The sequence below is a fragment of the Rhincodon typus genome, chromosome 29 (genome assembly GCF_021869965.1).
Source record: "Rhincodon typus isolate 14 chromosome 29, sRhiTyp1.1, whole genome shotgun sequence".
NCBI classification, from domain to species: domain Eukaryota; kingdom Metazoa; phylum Chordata; class Chondrichthyes; order Orectolobiformes; family Rhincodontidae; genus Rhincodon; species Rhincodon typus.
Genome location: NC_063360.1, coordinates 27382788 through 27403718, shown reverse-complemented (window position 1 = coordinate 27403718; position 20931 = coordinate 27382788). Strand labels below are relative to the sequence as shown.

Here is a 20931-nt window from a genome sequence, read left to right as displayed (position 1 = left end):
TTAATCCACTGCCACTGCACTCTGCCAGTCAATGGGGCATCGATTTTCAGCAGTTTAAAAATCAGAGCTCAGAAATCACTTTATCCTCCTGTGAGGTCTCGAGACAGCCTCTCACAGTTGTTGCTCAAAGGCCAAGAAACTAGGCCACTGCCACAGAACAAAATCCTTTAATTCATGATAAATTAAATGCGCTGTGTTACCAGCTTCAGGTGTATTGTGCAAGACTTCAATGGAACTCGATCTGTCAGATCCTCTGGTCTAACCTTTCAGGCTGGCCCTCTGCCAAGCATTGAAAAGGTGTGCTGTACTAACATTGACAGCACCGGGCTCAATTAAAACACATTTCTTTCCTTTACTCCGACACCATCTTTCCTGAAGTGGATCATTGTTACAAAGATGGAACAGCACAGTTAACCAAGCTGGACAGTCTCGGAACATTGTAGGCTAACTTCTCAAATCAAATCAGGCCATTTTGTTCTCTTACTTATCTCCTCACCTTGCCTGATGCAGGAACGAAACTTATCAATATAAAGAGAGTTTCCAAGAAATTCAAACATGTCTTTACCAGAGAGAGTGGTAAGAATGCAGAACTCACTATCACAAGGAATGGCTGAGGTGAACATTACTGATGCATTGAAAGGGAAGCCTGGGAAGGGGATGAAGGAGAATGAAATAGAGAGGTTCTGCTGGTGGAGAGGACAGGAAAGGTACATCAATACCAACGTGGACAACTTACGCCTATTGGCCTATTTCACTGAAGGACTAATTTATGTAATCCTATGTTAGGAAAATAAGTGCAACAGGATACGTTTAGAAGACAAAGTCATCACTTATTTTATTAGTTCATAAGCTACGACTTTGAAGCAGAAGTAGGCCAGCCAGTCAGCCCATCAAGCCTGCAATGAGATTATGGTGATCTGATAATCCTCAGCAGCTCTTTCTGACTTTTGCCCCATATTCCTCGATCCTCCCACTGATTAGATAAACTTAATTCAGAATGTGTGTGGGTGTGCATGTGCAAGTGTGCATACATGTACGTGCATGTGTGTCACACATCAGGTGCCTGCTTCCCCCAGGTTATTAGCAATTTTTCTTTAAAAAGCCTATTTTCTAATCAACCTGTTCTGAGATGTTGTTACATATCCCTGGAGCAAACGGGACTTGAATCCAGATCTCTCGGTCCACGGGTAGGTACTCTACCAATGCACCACAGGAGGGCCAAAAAATAAACTCTCATTCCCTGATCAGGAATCGAACCCAGGCCGCAGCGGTGACAGCATCGAATTCTAACCACTTGACCATCAGGAAAGGTCTATTAGCAGGTTATTAAGCGTAGACTTTAAACAATCCCACCTGACAACAAATTTAGGTCTGACCCCAATTTACACTCCATTAATTAGAGTGCAGTCCGAAGCATAAAATAGAAATGAAATAGTCAGGATTAGCAAAGTGGTTTCCTTGTTCATTGCAAAATTCCATGGCTTTATCTTACCAGAGAAAGAATTATCCAGGTGCTTTCTTTCCAAGTATCCAATAAATTCTGCAGTACTGACTAACTCACTTAACCACCTGGCTCCACTGAGAAATTTAAAATATTGTAAGGGAAATGGAAATATGACAAACAAAATAAAATGTCACAGCTGGAAGTAGTAGAAGACAATGCTTTCCCTTGGCATGACTGAGAAAGCAAATAGGAGAGAAGGGAGGTTGGGCCAACTATTAGCAAAACCATATTTATTGCTGGAAGGTAATCCACCTTCTGCAACTCTGTCTGCACACATACTGTTGTAGAAGGTAGCTGGCCTGAAAGAGTTAACTCTGGCATCTTTGTATAGCTCTGCCCACCAAAATATACAAGAACATCCGTGGGACAAACTAGTCATTTCTAACTACCTGTAATAGTTGCTCCAGTCTGTTAACCATTTGGCTATAGATATTTGACAAGGAACTTTGGTATCTCCAAAGAGATGTCAGGTTAACCTACATCTCTTACCCAGTGTAAAATAGTTAATCAGTTTGAAAGAAATGGAACCTCTAACTCTTCAACTTGTTAGTCAAGTACGTGCCTCTTCTGCTGAAGATTCATCAATGGTTTATCTTTCACTGCTTAATACTCTCCATTGTAGTAAGCACTGTGGGCTGGTCTTACAAGAAAGATTTGTGGTAGAAAACTTACCCAAAGGAGATCAGAGCAAAGCCAAGGGCCAACGTGGGCATCTCTCATGACAGAGTGGAACAGAGCTCTGTTTCACCATTTGCTCTTTTCTTGCTAATTTACACTGCCTCCTGGTTTAAGAAATGCTTTGATTCTAAAAATTTTATCCACATTTCAAATCCATCCTTATGGCCACCCATCTCAGTCATCTCCTCCAATACATCTTTCCATCCAAGATTTCCGCATCTGTTTAAATTCCACCCTCTTGAGCAAGCTAGGCGTTTGGCCATCATGCCTTTAGTTGTTCGAGCCCTTCCAAAATTACCTCTTTAAATCTCATCTCTCTTCTTACTTTAAGAATCCTACCTCTTCGAATAAGTTAAGAGGTGTAATTTCAAACTTTGCTCCAGGACATTTTTGTGAAGCACCTTGGCAATGTTTCATTATGTTAAAGGGGCCATAAAAAAAATCCAAGCTATTGGAGTAGATTTCTCATTCCATAACAGCAACCAGACAGTGCACATTCTCACTATTATTGAAGGTATCAGAACGCTCGAGTTTTACTGCAGCCAATGAAGTGATAGTTTAAAGACTTTTGAGTAATAGCACTGCTGCAGTTGTCGGAACTTCCAATTCTGCATAACTCAGTTACTATGTTAGCCAACATAACAACTGCTGTCTTATTCAAAATGTTTCTGAGTATCTGCATCAATTCCAAAATTCCAACCACACCAGCACAAGAAACTGGAAATTGATACAAAGCCCCAGACAACAGCAAGATTGGGTTTAATAAAAAAAAAAGACCCCACAAAAATAAATTTATATTGCCTCTTTAAATGTAATAAAATGTCCCATGATGTACCTTGGTACCTGTACCTAAGATGGCACCATTAAAGGCAGCCATTGTAAAAACGTCTCACTGTACTCCTGTACTGAAGTACATGTGACAATAAAGGATATTTCCATCACAGAAGTGTTATGAAGTGAAAATGATACTGAAACACATTAGGAAATAGTTACCATGAGCTTGGTTGACTTTAGAAGGGAAACCTCAAAAAAGGGGGAAAGTGAGGCAGAGGGGTTTGGGAAGGAATTCTACAGCTCAGAGAGGAGATACCTGAAGGATTAGCTGCTTACAACATAACTATCTAATGCATGAACCATGGCACCAAGCTGCTACACGCGCTGTTCTTTACAATTATGAGTTGCATGGCAACACAATAATCCCACGTCCAGGGCCACCGCCAAATGAGCCAGTCTAGGAAGCCTCCATTCCACTCTCCACCAATCCCAGCCTCGGCCACCCAACCCTCTCCCCTGCTATCATGCCCATTCTATCACTGACATTACCAGCCTCCTACCACCCCCTCCAATTGCTTGGGGGCAACACCAAAAATGCCCAGGATATTGCCCCCGCCCCACTCCATGCAGGAATCAGGTCAGTTGCAGGACAGGAAACAGATGAAAAAAAAGAGAAAGAGAAATATCAAGGACAGGCTGCAACAGGGTATATACCTCCCCACCACCCCCTCAAACCATGAGCCTTGGTCCTCCCGTCACACCTCATCCGAAAACACAGGGGACCCTGGTTTCACGCTCCTGCATCATTTTAACGTTTAAGAGCCAGTCACTGCACCGTGTCTGCGTTCCCACCATCAGCTTCGAGCTGAAAATGGTTAATGGTTCCTTTACTGGCATGACTCACCCAGCTATTAAACAGCGGGAGCAGAATAATGTATCAAAACGTTGATACGTTTATTGAATCCCATTATACCTCACTGCAGCTCATTCAAATTACAACCCCTGGAGCGCTATAACATAAATTGATGTAAGAAGGGAACAGGGGCGAAGGGTGGATGGATAGATGACAATCAGAAAGACGTTTTTCAGCTCCTGTGTGCAGATTTAAGAGTGCCCTGTAACCGAATAATATGCTATCTTCTACAGAAATGAGTAGAAATCAAATTAAGCTTTGGGAACTAAGAAGTACAATCATCCTGCAGTATGCAGTGTAAAAGCATGCAAGGATTGAGCAAGGCTAATTGATTTGTTTTTAATTGGTATTGGGCACCAATCAAAAGACCTAATGGAACTTAACAGCGTATATGAGCTGGGTCCAACAACAGATTTATTCTGCTCCTTAACCGTAAGAGGTATGAAGGGCAAAACCATCAGCTCTCTGGACAGGTTTCATGGCCAGAAGGTTTTGTTGCTACTTTCAGTTGGGTTCCATTAAAATATGGTCCCCTCGTACACAGGGAGTTGAGGAAGCATGGTAAGCTGGATTCATTTTGGATCTTGAGTAAAACCACTAAGTGGACTCCTCCATAGTGTTCCTTAGCCTCTATGCTCCTCTCTTCCCCTCCAAGCCCAATCCCCTTTTACTTTCCAACATTCCTCTCAAGGGCAGGCGACGATAGCTGAAGAATGAACTCGGAGGTTGGAAATTTGCCAATCGTAACACTGTAGGAACGATACAGGGGGTCAGATTTAGCTGCACAGAAGAGAATGGATGGGCCTCACCACGGTGAAGCTGTTGCCCATGAGTTCAACGCAAAGGGATTAACATTTCTCAGAATCCCAGATTAAAACAAGCACTGAATCTTCAATTGATTTCACTGTTCCTTAATCATTTGGCTGGAACTTCAATTTGTCACTCTCTTGAGCATTTTGTCACCATCTTTGAACTTAATTAGACCAGGAAATACACATGCGCACACACACACACCAGAAGTATGGGAGAAGAGTTAGGGAGACAGAAGTAAGTGCCCCTTTTAAAAAAATAAAACTATTGTCGGCAACCCAACAGAACAACTCCACAGTATTTTTAAATTTAAATAATAACTCATTGAGTGTTTCAAGTAGCAGCACTTGGAGATAAATTAAATCTGAAATGTGTTTAATTTGTTTCATTCCCTCCCCAAACCTCAACACTCACTTTTCAAATCACAACACTCAATACCAAAACATCAGTAAGTAATATGTGATTTGAGAAGTATATGTGTGTTGCTGACTTGGGGAGGAACACATTAATACTAGATGATAGCTTGTTTCGATCAAATACAGAAATGCGTTAAATGCCTCTCCAAGAAACGTTCAGACTGATCCATTGGATTTTTGAATATCCATAGAATTGGGTTGAGGGACAATTATACAGATCACAGCTCTTAAACCTGCTCCTAAAAAAAAAGTGACACGTTCCAAAATCTTCCCTCCAAAACTACCAGCCAGTAAACTGATGCTTTCCAGCCAAGGAATGATGTAAACGATGAAACATCTGCCAAAAAAGATCCAACTGCAGCTGTTGGTTCAACAAAACTTCTGGCAAGACTCAGGGTAACACAAACAGGTCTTCATGGGCCCAGTCAAGCTCAAAAAGCCAAATCCTGTTGTAGAAGGACATTTTATCACAGGCAGTGTAAGTTAATAAAGTATCGAATTTAGCACCGATTACACAGTTAAACATATACACCAAGCATGTGAAGATGGAGAAGAATCGCATTGAAAGTGCCGTCAATGGCCAGGTTTAAAATCTAAAGAGCTGCTCAAAATAAGAGCCACTGTAGGCGAGGAAGGCTCCAATTAGCTCTGTGATTAATGAACTTAATCTAAGGGGTTGTTCTAACGGGTCTCAGTGACCGGCCTGGGAGGAGGGACCCAATTCCCATCGGAAAATGCACATCCGTGGGTTTCGGGCTGCAATGCTGCTCAAGCTCCTCGCAGCAGGAAAAAAGAGCCTACTGCCACTCACCACCTAGGCTGGCACATTAAGGCACAGATGCTTGGATGAGGTACCACAGAGCAGTCTGCCTCCGCTGACTCTACTCAGCATGAGCTGGGGCCTAGAGTAGGAAAAAAAAAAACTGGGAAGGCTGTTGCTGTTTAGAGAGGTTGATGTTTTAACCCTCAGCAGGACCGCTGCCTGAGATGCTGAAATGTTCTTCAAGGCATGTTTGAACTATTAAATGCATAAAAGCCTTTTCCTAGAATTATAATTCTATAGAAGTCTATTACCAAATCATTTGCTGGCAGTCAATCACGAAGCTGTACCATGATTGCAGTTGGACATTTACTGAATCTATTCAGTGCTAAAGCTTGCAGTGAAATCTCAAACTTCAAGCTGTTCAGCATACTAAGCACAACGTAACACGGGACCCAGAATTATCTGTCAATGCACATTGCATGGCCTTTCACCTAAAGGAGATCCCAGACCTAACAGGTCAGTTACAAGTGCCAATTACTTCATTCACACACTGTGCCTTGGAAGATTAACCCCTTCCCCAACTATAAATCCTGAAATATTCTGGGAGATTCATAATCTGAGAAAACCAATCAGCAGCATTTTGCTCATTTGAATAAAAAACAATCACGAGAACAATTTATGGGAATGGTTAAATAGATAATCCGATTGTGAAATCTCAGACCAAGTAGTCAATTTACTGTAACTCACCTAAAACCAGTGCAATCGTTCACTGTGTGACTTAGAGACAAAAATCACCATCACAGGGTTATAAAGATCAAAAGATTCTAGCCTCTCTTTCCCTCACCTTCAATCCCATTCCCCAAGTGCCACCCCACCCCCCTCCATAAGTCCATGCCAATGTTGAATCCTGCCCTCCACCAAGGCCATGAAGCAAAGCTACAATTGGTCTGAGTTAAACAAGTGGGAGTGGAATTACAATTGATTCCACTCCCATTCACTATTCACCAAGCCCTACTAGGGGTCTGTGTGTGCAAATATTTAGCAGTAGATGTTGCTCTCTTGATCTGTTAAAAAGCTTGCCAACACACAACCATTGTAGCCTAGCAAGGGAAATCAGTCTCTCGAAAGACAAAAGAGACACAACGAAGAATGAATTCCATCTTTTTTTTTTAAAAGTTACCAACAAAAGATTCTAAAATTCACAGGCAACTCCAAAGTGCAGAGAATTTAAGTTACTAGACAAATACGTAACAATATATTTAGAGCAGCGGAGAACTCTGTAACATCTTCTCACCAGAAAGCATTAGAACATTATACACTACGTATTTGACACAGACATATTATACAGTGGGAAAGTTTTACAATGTCCAAATATTACATCATTTACATTGTGTCAGTGACACTGAGTTAGTCATAGTGGGAGGGTAGCAACAAACAGATTCATTTAGCAGATGTCTTCCTGATTTGAAAATTTGCCCAGACCTACACCACAATTATCTCAATTAAGACACTTGGATCTTTCAATACAGTTTTCAGCCAATGTTTTGTAACTTGATCATATCTTAAAATAAAAATGAGGAGGGTTTTTTTTTTAAAAACATGGTCCTCTGCTTCAAACCCCTTCATGGTGGTTATATTGCTCGTCTTTGCTTGCTTTCTGCCAGCTATGTGTCTTTCCTTCATCCTAAGAGTGGGTTTTCCAAGTGGGGGGTCGCAAACCAAAATCTTAGGGTCATTAGCTCTGAAGCAGCAACGGTTGCCATGGAGCTCTCGCCAGCATGCTCCCACTCCAACGGGGCCCTGCTGGGTCAGGTCACAGCACTTTTCAACTCCCAAGATGGGATCACAGTGGGAAAAAGATTGGGAAGCAATGACCTAAGACATCAGTCTCCTTCTCACTCCTGACTCCATCACTGGTGGCTACTCCTCCAGTCGTTAATGACCTCTCCCTCATCCTTCCTACATCAACATCTCGTCTCTGCTTACAAGCTACCTCGCAGTCTTCAATGCCTCTTTTCTGCCTGGTGTCCTGCTCCCTGCAAAGTACTGACACGCATGAAAGAGTAGTTACACAGGGAGATTAGAGATGTCGGAATTGCTCTCCATAGAGCAGAGAGCATTGAAGGGGACATTTAACAATGGTTCAAAAGGTATGAAGAGCTCTGATAGAGCTGACAGGGAGAAATGCTGGAACACAGATCGATAATAAGATTTAAGATAATTGACGAAGAAACCAATGGATTAGATGTGGATAATTTACAGAATGTATTGCCTAAAGGGGGTGGGAGGATGGGTTGGGAACTGATTTATGCTAAATTTCAAAAATAAACTGAAAATAAAAAGAAAAAAAATTACAGAGCTCTATAGAAAAGCACAAGCGAGTTGGACTAAACAGGATTTTCAAATGTGCTTTTTTGTAATAATTGTAGAATGCTTTTGTCCTGGGCTGAGAGATTCAGTCATGCAATAACTCTCCTCAAGAGAATAGATAAAGGCAGTTCTAAGTGTTAAGATGGTGTTAACTCTTATCGTGCAGACAGTTTAATACCCGATAGAAACACCGAGGGGGCTCATCAGTGCCTGAGTTTTACAAGCAGCTAAGGCAGAAAGAATAACTCCTTTAACTTAAAGTGTTAATGGCATAGTCTGCATGGACAGCAGAGGGTTAAATTCTTTCCGCAACATTAGGGTTTGGGGACATTAAGCTAAATGGTGGTACATCAGCAACAGCAAATTCATTTTCCCCTTTTCTGGTCCCATGATCATTGTGTACATTGAGGCAACTAATTATTAATAAGGAAGGCAAGCATGCATGACAGACACACTACATCTCTGTCAACACATTCCCTGTGGACAAACAAAGACACTGTTTTGGCTGTTGTAGCAATTGTCAGGTCAAACATGATGGATCTCTAGTCTTTTGATTACATTCAAAGAGATCATTTTACCTTCAGCCCAGGGTTCTAATGCTATTTGCAAGGACAGAGGAATTCGGTAAACAGGAGGAGGAGACAGCCACCACTGAGTTTAATAATTCTCAACTTGGCATCCGGGAGTTGAGCATGATTTTCAACTTTATTCCAATTCCTGGGGAGAAATCAATCCAATTTTCAGTCAGTTTTCATTGTTGCATCCACTGCTTTTGTATCCTTTCTAGACAGAACATTCATTCATCAGGTGGAAGAGTTCCAGTGTTGGGAGGAATGGGGTGCACTTGGTCCTTGTAATTACTGGGAGCAACAACCAAACCGAGGTCACCAAGGCTCTCACCAAGACAATCCCCAGTTGAACGCTGAATTAATTCCTTGTGCCATCCTTTCCAGCCGTAGACCGTTAATGGGAATAAATGCAGTAGGGTAGGTGGGGATGGATATTGTGCATGTTAGAATTTGCACTGAATATGCCAAGGCCCTTAGTTATTGGACGGAGATGTTGAATCTATGTGCAGATTCTGAACCTAAAGAAGAAAAAGCTTCAATGTGTGTGTGTGCACGTTCATTTTGCTCAGCAAGTTATGATGATGTGGATGCAATGCTTCAAAACGGCACTGGAAGCAAATTCAAGAGCAACTTTCAAAATAGATAGGAATAAAAACTCCAAAGGGAACAAAATTGCCGGTCGATGGGGAATAAGCAGAGGATGGAACCAACTGGACAGCTCGTTCAAAGAGCCAGCACTAGCATGATGGTCAGAATAGTCCCTCAGTGCTGAAAGTTTCTAGGTCCGAATTTTACTTTGCTGGAGATCAGAAAATTGGAGCTCTTTAGAACGTTATCTTTAATTATAGAAGATGATGTTTACTAAAATATAATGCAAACTTTGCAAAGATGAAACACAAGGAGGTGGAGACGGAATAAGAAGCAAAGTTCCTCACCACTCATGTGCTGACTCAAACACTGACAAAATTCTCCCACTAAACCATTCTAGCAAATTAGACTGCTTTAATTGAACTCAACACCTGTTAATAACAGAGATAGTAGGAACTGCAGATGCTGGAGAATCCGAGATAACAAGGTGTAGAGCTGGATGAACACAGCAGGCCAAGCAGCATCAGAGGAGCAGGAAGGCTGACGTTTCGGGCCTAGACCCTTCTTCTGAAGAAGGGATGGCACAGCTGCACCCGGTTGCCTTCGACTGAATTTCTGCACATTTAGTAGATGCTTCTTTTTTCACGTGGTATCTGTCCGCGAGGCACTTAAACAAACCGCAAACTAAACTCACTATTACTTTAATATCTGAGCAAACACACATTGTTCCCTAAACTCTGCTTCTAGCAGTAATATGAGGTATCTTAGTCAAGAGTTTAATACTTTGGATTCCACTCTTTGGCACACCACACAAGGACTGGATTATTTTGTCCATCATCCCGGAACCTTGTTACTTGGCAACAGCAGATTTTTTTCTCTACGTCTTTTTTTTAATGTTATCTCCATTTCTTCACTTTAAAGGGCTGTAAAACCTCATTAAAACAAATACACATAAACAAACAAACCTTAAGATTTCTCAGCACTGAGAACGATTCAAAAATTAAACTTAAGCCACGTTCCTCTTTTTTAACACAAGTCTAAATGAAAAGGTTATACATTGTTACAAAAAAATAAAAAATGTAGATTAGCTAGATAATACAGAAGCAGCTTGATGAGCAGACAACTGGTCCCACCAGAGACAGAGACAAAGAAATAATGACTCCCATTTGAGGAAGTCACTGTTCAGTGATAGCCTCTGCCAACTACTAGCCACGGGAAAAAAAAACTTTATTCTCACAAAGTCAACCTAGAAGAGGGCTCGTAAAAGGGCTTCAAGAAAATTCCAGGCTCATGAAATTCAATTTTCAAACGGAAAAATCCACAGTTTATCTCCCAGTCTGAAACTGGAATTAAGTTTGTATTTCAGAGAAGAGCGCCCAAGGTTCTACACAGGCCAGGGATGAATGATCTGCGTAATCTGCTGTTTGTGGTAAATGGTTGACAGCCATATGGCCAGGTCACTAAAGATCTTCCTGATCTTGGTTGAATAGTACAATGAAGTCTTTCAGATTTACTCGAATTTGGAAATGCACTGTCTGTTTAATGCCTAATCCAAAAAAAAATGTTAAACACAAGTTTTACAGTCCACTACCACAGCTCGTCAAAACCCCATCCAGCAGTGCACTGTTGTGATTCAGGCTGTAGGCTATATTCCTGAATGCAGTAACAGCTTTAAAAATGACAAGGGAGACTGGAGCAATGATATTCCAATACCCCATGAGTACGCAGCTGTTTGGGGTGCTCTGGCCTGTGAATCTGAACTGGTTGATTCAAGCTCCATTTGACTACAAACTAGAATATCATAGGCCTAAAGGAGTGCTTCATCAGAAAAGGATGATTTTTTTTGACTAAAGTGCCTCCTTATCTGTGTGGATCTGATGATAAGATACTCGGAAATGAAGGGGCCATTGCGTCAGCATGGGACGGGGGGTGAGCCTTTGAAATGACAATAGCTTTCCATGGACCAATCCACTCAGTCCCAGTCTTCCAATGCCCAGGCTAACAATCTCCATAATCATGACATCTTCCAATGCGTAAGGCCATTCAACCCAGCACGCCTTTGCTACCTCTTTGAAAGAGCTATGCAATTTAATCCCACATCCTAGTTCTCCCATTTAACTGTTTGATATCCTGCAAAGTCTGACACCACAGAAGAAAAACAGGCTCGACATCTGATTCTTGTCTGCCGATTCATGGTTTTCATAAACCAGCTGCCACAAAAATCTAAAACCATGGGCAAGAGGCACTTCACAAGGCCGCGTTTCATTGGCTACTTTTATGGTTAGATTCTCCAGTGGCTCGGTGCCTACAACGTGAATTCCATTCCCATTGCTCATAGGATTCTTCATAAATAATGGAAGCGGTTCTGGGAATATTGTTCAGTTGTGGTTTTGCAAGGGAATGCAATGCTCATAAACTATGCCAAGAGACTCTTGTTCAGCTATCCCCTCACCCTTGATTGCAAATGGTCACAAATTTCAAAAAGATGCCGTGAGTACAGGGAGCCATTTTCTACCAAATATTCATTGTCCCAATGATCTCTTGAGTATGAAGGGCCAATGTTGACCTCATCAAGAAATACATTTAAAATATGAAGAATCACAAGGGCTGAAGATTTCATGAACAGAAAAAAAAATGAAGAATAATCCTACTTCATGGAAAGTTTACATTTCCCCCACTTTAAGAATATAAATGTGAACCTTTGTTTTTGCAGGACACTGCAATATTTGCCTTTATTTTTAAATCGTAATATCATAGCCCCACTTTCCAGCACATCCCTTCTTTCCTTCAATTACCTGAAAGATCCTAACCTAGATCTCTGTCTTGAATAAACTCAATGATGGAGCGTCCACAGCCCTCTAGCACAGACACTTCCAAACATTATTCCCAGCCATTTGGGCAGGGGTGGAAAAATTTCTCATTAGTGCAAAGTGGTCACCCCATTATCGTGACGTTGACCCTATAGCTGCAGGAAACACAATCTCCCAGCGTCTATCTTTGAATGTTTCAATGAGATTATCTCTCCTTCTGCTAAATTGCAGAGTAAAAACCCAATTTACTCAACTTTCCATCAGAGAAACCACTTGATCCCAGAAACCAACCCAGCAAACCTTGATTGTAATGTCTCTAATGTAAGTATATCCTTCCAGAAGTATGGAGGCTAAAACAGAGTACAATCCTTCAGTTGTGTCCTCACTGAAGCCTCAACTTCCTTATTCTTGCACCCCAATGCTCTTGCAATATTGGCAACATGCTCTTTGACCTCCTAATTGTTTGTAGTACTTGTGTGCCAACCTTCTGCTCTTTGTATCAGTCTACCCAAATCTCACTGCCCCACAAGATGGAACAGTATCACATCATTTTAAAAACATTCCTATCTCACTCCCCCATGTTATATACCATCCAACACTTTGTTACCCATTCACTTAGCTGGCTTGTATTTCATTGCAGCCTTTTTGCCCACCTCACACTTAAATTGCAGAGTGTCAATTACAGCACTGCAGGTTGACATTCAGCCCATCAAGTCTATACCAGCTGTCTGTGGAGCAATCCAATCAGTCCTACTTCCCTCCAAGTTCATTTCAATCAAGTGGCCATCTACTTTCCTTTTGGAATCAGTCAGCATCTCCACTTCCACCACCCTCGTGGGCACGGAGTTCCAAGTTTTTACCACTTGCCGCGTAAATAAAGTTCTTCCTCACATCCCCCTGCATCTCTTTCCCAAATCTTTTAAGTGTGTGGCCCTTAATCTTTATGCCATCAGCTAACGGGAACAGCATTTCCTCGTCCAACATACCCAAAAGGTGACATTACCTTGCACACCTCAATCAGATCACTCCTCAATCTCCACTGCAAAAAAAGAACAACCCCAGTTTCTCTTGCCCAACGTTGTAACCAAAGCCCCTCAACCCTGGAAACCATTCTGGCAAGTTTCCGTGGCACCCACATGAGGACCCTCACATCCTCAAGGAGTGTGGTTACTAAAACCGGATATAATCCACTTGAAAACCACAGCTATAGGTACGGCACCACTTCCCCGCTTTTATACTCAATGCCCACTCTCACAGAGTTTTATTCCTCTTACTCATCCATTGCGAAGGAAGGTCACATCTACGGTAATTCCAGAATGTTATACAAGCTCAGGTCTTCCGAATTCAATCACAACAAGTTGGAGAATACACAAATACACTTTGCATATTTAAGCCTCATTCCCTTCTATGTATCCCTGCTGGGGTGCAGCATTTAGTCCACAAAGTGACCAAGATTCAGGAATCAATTTCTGCAACATTAAAATTCAATGGTGCAATGAATGTGGCCCTTAACCTACTCATTAGGATCTCCATGGGTCAGGCACGTGAGGTGGTGGTGTAGGAACAGCATAAACAGCAGTAAATCTAAGCTATGCCACCAGGTAGGAAATCAATAGTACCTGACAGAACAGTGGCTTCTGTCTAATATTACACTCCACTGAATTTAACACAGAACAAAGTATGGAGGAGGACAAAATCAGCATTGAACCCAATCCACTCAGTTTCTGATGAGCTGGTTAGTGAGTTGGCTTCAAATCCCTCCTGACTAATGCCTCGCAGAGCTGATCTGCAGACTAAATGTTGTACGTTTGTCAGTAACAGTCTTGCCTCATTTTCCCAGGCAGTGTACAGTGGAGAAGCAAGTTGGATAGTGAGACCTATCCAAAACGGAGTGGAGGCTAACTGTATTGAAGGATTCAATGTTGAAAATATACAGGTGAAGAGCTGATAACACCAGCTCTTACATTTCCATTCAAGCACGGAACTGCTCTTGGGGATGAAAGAGATAATGTACATGTGGCTTTTTATCAACCTCAACTTTGTCAGATGAGTTTGCTCAACTTAACTTGACTGACAGGATTTCGTAAGTTACCCGCTTTCACGTTACTGAATGCAGTCAGCACAGTAACATTTGGAATAGAGCTTTTCACCTGCACTTTTCTCAATGTTCCAGAGTCCAGGAAAACTGGCCCTTAAAAAAGACAAGCAATTTGGTCTCAATTTTGTCTACATTTTTTCCATTTGCTGTTTTTGTGTCCCTTTGGTTTTGAAAAGGGCCGTTTCTAAGAACTGTAGCTCAATTTACTAAGTAAATCCTCCCACATGTTCAAACACATTTTACAGTGTCAAGATAACCCATTCTGTTGTGCCTTTCTGAGATGGCCCATTGTCTTGGAATCTTTCAATTAGCCTCATATCCAGGGGAATAACAGTGAAATTTTAAAACTGGCTTCAGGCCTTCAGATTAGATGATACAGAAAATGATATGTATTAAACTTTATAATATGTGCCGCATTTATTGAGAAGTGGTATTAATCATGAGCATAAAGCAAATGCCAAAATACTATCTTATTCGTAAACAGGAGTTGCAAAGTACAAGCCAAACAGTGAAGTCAGTTCTCGTAGGTCTTTATTCCATTTGCCAAACTCAAAGCACATATCGCCCTCCAAATGATGACATTTGAAAGTAATTTTGATATTGTTTCCCACATTTTTCACATACATACATGTACAAGATACACCAAGTGTTTTATTTTGGAAGAAAAAAGCAGTATACTTTGGTATTGTTCCAACTTAACAAGTGGAGTCACCCACTCCTGTACTATGCATTGCTGTGAGCAATTGCCTTGTTTGACCTCCCATGTTTCCTTTATTAAATGGATAGCAATGAAATGTCACTACTTACTGAGCCTTGGTCTCTGTCTGACTCCATTGGAAGTACACCAGACCATAAGAAACAAGAGAAACAAAAACCAAGTTAGTCATTTGCCCTTCAGCAAGTGTCATATAAAACACAATCCATTCACTTTGCTTCACAGCTACAACAGAAGAAATGTCAAACACTGAACAAGTCCAATTCAGCGCTTCAAAAGGTCAACCTATCTCGTATGCCATTTCCCAATGCAACATCCAGCTGATTTTTTTTCATTATATAAACATTCTTGAGGTATTAATGTATCTTGTGAAGGCAGCACACAAAATCTCTGAGCCAACCATCCAATTACAAAACTAGTCAATGCACACATCCAAAGCCCTGAACAGTTGGCTCCTGTACAGATACCCACACCTACTCACTGTCCAGGAGCATCCTTAATCAAGGATTCTAAACCTTATTCTAAACCTTGAAGCACACTGTCAGCAAAAGACATTCTTCCTCAACTTGCATAACATCCATTGAACTGGATCTTTTTCTTCAAATTCATGTTCAGGGTTTACTCTACGTTTTTTTTTGCAATCCAAAAATTCCCTGCTCTGAACTGTAGTTTGGTTTGCTTTCACTCTTTCAAGTTGCAAGAAGGTGGTCTTTTCTCAAAACTTGTAAAAACATTTAAAAACTTTCCTTTCTAAAAAAGAAGAAACCACCTGCAATTGATTACCAACAATACAGTTGTGTTCAACAGGAGATGTGTGAATAATATCTCGTGGAGTTTTTCTATTTTCTAATGATGCAACTCTCTCTCACCAAAGCTGGTCCAGTCCTTCCCCTTAAACCAAACAGTGCAGAAACAAGACATTCAGACCATTAAATCTTTTCCTTTACATAACCTGTAAAGAAGTCAACTCTTTTCCTCGTTCCCCAACCCTTCTAATACTCTTTCTTTTTCAATTGCCCAATTCATTGTCACTGGACTAGTAATCCAAACACCTGCGCTGATGCTTAGAAGTCATGGATTCAAATCCTATGGCAGAATATAAAAATTAACTAATAAATAAATATAAATCAATAAACTTTATTAATGAAGAGTATGAAAATGTTGATCATCATAAAAACCCCATCTGGTACACTTACACCCTTCAATAGAAAAAAATCTGCCTTCCTTACACAGTCTGGCCTACATGTGACTCCAGACCTATAGCAATGTAGTTGACACTTACATGCCCTCTGAAATGGCCTAGAAAACCAAATACATTCCAAGAATGAAATTTTAAAATTACTGCATGGGATTCAACATTCTAACCACTGTTCCAAGTCAAGAATTTCCAATTTAAGGTCATGCAAAAGTCTTAAACTTGCGCTCTCTCCTGAATACTGGAAAAGGAAGAGAAGAAAATTGAGCACTGCTTTACTCCATCAGAGTCTTTCTGGCGATTTGATGTCTCCTCTAGGTTACTCATTAACCACAGGCGTAGTTAAGAAAAAGTCCCAAATTCTCAAGTTTCTCATCATAACTGCATTTTTTTCATCCCCAGTAACATCTTTGATGATTTAATCTGCCTTTGTCAACTGCTTTTAAATTTTTGTTATATATTGTGGTCCAAACAGCTGCCACCATAGCCATGGGTCTTACATGGACTTAACTTGATTTTCTTGTTTGTATTGTGTGCCTGTAGCCTGACCCATTTGCAAGGCCAACTCTTGCGGTCTAATGATTCACAGGCCAAGATTGCTCTCTCCTCCTCGACGCTATTTAAAAACTGCAATTCGATGGACCTTGTTTTCCTTGCTCTGGTTTCTGAAAAGTGCGACTTCTCATCTTTCTATTGTCAAAGTATCCTGAAATAGGCTCTTTTCCAAAGGAATGTTTGTTAGGTAAAAGGATACAGGCATTTAAGGTCCCAACTCGAATGAGGTGCATGCAAAAACATGCCCCAAGAACTCACTCTGTGGAACTTGTATCTACTTGTAGCAGGAGGGGCAGTGTTATGGGAGCTGTCTTCTGCAAATATTAATCACCTATTCCCAGCTTAAACTCTCAGAGACTGTGGGAGCCTGAATTTACCAATAACTCCCAAGAAGCCTCACATTTGGAATTTTCTCAGGTTTTTCCTCCCAATTGCCTGCAGTATCTTTGACACAGGATCATACAACTGATTTCCAGTGAAATTGTAGGAATGACTGAAAGAACATGAGGAAATTCTGTGATATTCTTGGTCACGTTAATAATAATGGCCTAATAAAACAGTTGATCTTCAGGGGATTGATTAACTCAGTGGGTCAGTTTATTTGAAACAGTAAAGCACATTACAACTTATGAAACAGACATCATTGCAAACAGACAGATTTGTGCGCATGCAGCTCACAAACACAAAGCAAACTAATGCTAGGCAGAGCTGCACATTGTATACACACAGCACACGCAGCTGTTGAAAGGTGAACTCTCTCAAAGACAAGGGAGGCGTATTATACGTTGATTACAGGAGCTAACAGTACAACAAGAAGCAAGGAAAGACTCCACACATCACAAAGCTGTTAACTAACAGGATAATTTTTTAATGCTCTCAGCACCTAAACAGCAGGTAAATAAGTTTACCTCGTCGATGCTCCGGATCTTGATGATTCTTGTCTTCTTTCAGCGCAAACGGGGGATGAGCTGCAAGTGCGTTGGACAGCGCCAGAAGACCCGAGCTGGCACCAATGGATGACATGGCAGGAAGTTGCAGGCCTGATGGGTGGAGGGCAAGTGGGAAGGGAGATGCATGATGTGACAGCTGTTGGGGTTGAAAGTGGTGCTGTTCCAAAAGGGGAGGAAACAGGAAAATAAAGAAAGAAAAAAAACAATACAGATTGTAAATTAAATCCAGCAGCACATTTATATCTAACTCTTACAACAACCAAACCAGCAATGTCCCTGCAACACACAATTTTGGAATTTATATCATAGAGATCATAAGTGCTTCTTTATTGGAACAGGAGTAGAATTTTATCAATGGAGAAAATGTAACGTAGGCCAGCATCTCCCCCAGTGAAGGAATCTCTGGCTCATCATTTTGGGGAGAGGGTTCAAATGCCATTTTTGGTTTTCAGCCATTTTCAAATAAAAAGGTGTATACTTCTTATAACATCGCAAATCAATACAGGACTGCATTAGGTGCCATTGCTAAGATGTTATCAATTTTAACAAGTGCTACAGAAACTTAAAATCTTGAATGAAAAATTAACTGAATGAATACAGTCAGCTTAAACTAAGAGCTTCCCATTTGCTTGCACAATCTAGAGCATAAAACCATCTCATTTCTTCTGACAGACATTAATATATATTTTTCAAACTGACCATTCTGTACAGTTCAGGCAAATATTTTGGGACGTTTTCTTAATGTGGTCCCTTAAGAACTAAACACATGTGGTCTCTTTTAGGTGAAATTAAATAGACCATGTACAGCATGCTGAATGCTAACAAGAAGTCTGCTTCATGTTTCTGGTTGCTGAAATAACGCTTTAAATAATCTCAATAAAGGAAGTAAGGGAAAGGGGCAAGTGGGAGAGAGTGGTAGGGAGGGAAAATAGTGGAAAAGGAAAATGATGCAGTTAATACACAGAAATCTATGCTTGGATCATACACAGATTCACAGTTCACTGAATTTCAACTTCTGTTATTTTGACCCATGTCAGTCACCCAGTGGGCTCAAGTCTGCTCTTAATTATTTTTAGGAAGCCCATTTAAAATGAGACTTCACTAGCCCGAGGCTCCTAGAAGCCATTCTTTTTCTCTTCTGCACGGTCCCCTTCCTTATACCGGCCTTGGTGCTGGAGCTGCTGTCATCAACACTCCCTCAAGATGATTGATGGTATCCAGATGTTTGAAACCACACAAAGTCGAAACAAGCTTCAGAACCAAGGAGGGGGTAGGGGAGTGGGAAGTATAACCACATTTGCTAGGCCAGAAAATAATTGCAATGACAACTCAGCTAAATGAGAGCAGCAAAAGAAACATGCATACTAACGCGTATTTGGGTTGAGTCTTGTGGCCTCAAACTAACTGTTTATCAATTACTACCACACTCTGACTCCGAGACATTCTAAAAGGAAACTCTCTCAATCCCAAACTTTGGCAGCTTTCCAAAAAAACAAATATGGGATAACTATCAGATTCTGCTTCTTATCCACCCTCCCCCAAACACGTCTTGCATCTGTACAGCAGATTTTGATCTTCCAGAGCTCCCCTGTGTAATATATATCATACCTACTATATCTCAAATAACTTCAGACGACAAAGCAAAACCCATTATAGCCTCTACACACAAGTTTAGCGAAGGATTTTGATCCAAGTCTTGGCTGTTCAACACAAAAGGCCAAACAAATGGTAAACAAAGGAAGGAAGTTGAAATTGAACTCTTGCCTTGCCATCAAAGGAATTGATGAATGGGTCAAAGATCAGTCAGGAAAAGGAAAAAAATACGACCAATAAATCTACTGCATTTTTAGCAAACTTTGATTCAGACTTGACAATACAAAATATAAACAATATTAAGAGGTTGGATTTGAATTAGGGATTTTCCGCTACATACAACTTTACAGAAATAAAAAAAACATTTGGAAAACACTGGAAACTGTGAATATTTCTTCAAAACCACCTTCCAAACCCACGATCTCTACCTCCTAGCAGGACAAGAGCAGCAGATTCATGGGAACACCATGAGCTACAGTCACCCCTCCAAGCCACACAGAACCGGACTTGGAACTCTAATCACACATCCTCGCTGTAGCCAGGTCAAATCCTGCATCTCCCTTCTCATCAGCAATCTGGGTGTACCTACACCACATGGACTGCAGGATTCAAGAAGACAGCTCACCTCCACTTGCTCACAGACAATGAATACTGGCGAGCCAGTGACATTCATATCTTCTGAATGAATGAAACTAGTTAAAAAGTCTGCTGTTATTTCAAGCATTTACATTTTCAAATGCCCAAACTGGAAATCTAAAGATGCACCTTCACATTTAATTTTTCGGAAAGTTAAGATTAAACTTTCAAAGCCCATTCTATGTGCAGCACTGTGGCTCAGTGGTTAACACTGCTGTCTCACGGCACCGGGGACCCAGGTTCGATTCCACCCTCTGGCAACTGTCTGTGTGGAGTTTGCATATTCTCCCCATGTCTGCGTGGGCTTCCTCTAGGTGCTCCAGTTTCCTCCCACAGTCCAAAGAGGTGCAGGCTAGGTGGATTGGCCTTGAGAAATGCAGTGTTACAGGGATGGGGGTGGGTCTGGGAGGGATGCTCTTTGGAGGGGCAGTGTGGACTTGATGGGCCGAATGGCCTGCTTCAACACTGTAGCGATTCAATGATATATTTTATGATATTTGAATGTTGCATTAAAATGCTTCCTGAGGAAGAGATTCACACAGGCAATGATTGGTCTAGACATATCACTGATATAAGATTTGCATTTGCCCAGAAGTAACACCAGGAACAGGATAGTGAGGAATATGTAAAGCTAGGCTAGGATTAGTCTTAAGAAACAACTCTTGACTCAAAGAGCAGCGAAAACCTGGACCTACCTCCTCCAAAGGACTGAGGAGGCTGAAGGATGTATTGAAAATCACCCAAACTGGAAAAGAAGCATCCAGGTACATGTCAAGCAATTTCAGTGCCTCAGACAGGCCCAGGTGGAGGTCAGGTAAAAACACAAAGTTGCTGGAAAAGCTCAGCAGGTCTGCTCGGATTTTCACACTGTTTTTATAAACCGAAAGAACTGCAGATGGTGTAAATCAGGAACAGAAACAAAGTTGCTGGAGAAGCTCAGCAGGTCTGGCAGCATCTGTGAAGGAGAAAACCGAGTTAACGTTTCGGGTCCGGT

General features: G+C 41.2%; 1 protein-coding gene across 1 annotated transcript in view; it reads right to left on the bottom strand.

The window, feature by feature from the left end:
* The window catches only part of LOC109936016 (transducin-like enhancer protein 1), a 201402-nt gene that overhangs the window by 51669 nt on the left and 128802 nt on the right, over positions 1 to 20931 (bottom strand). Inside the window, exons 4-5 of the mRNA XM_048613924.1 lie at positions 17667 to 17865; positions 15101 to 15117 (exon numbers count right to left, since the gene is read on the bottom strand). Of these exons, the coding sequence (XP_048469881.1) occupies positions 15101 to 15117; positions 17667 to 17865 (216 nt within the window). The remainder of the gene's footprint in view (positions 1 to 15100; positions 15118 to 17666; positions 17866 to 20931) is intronic.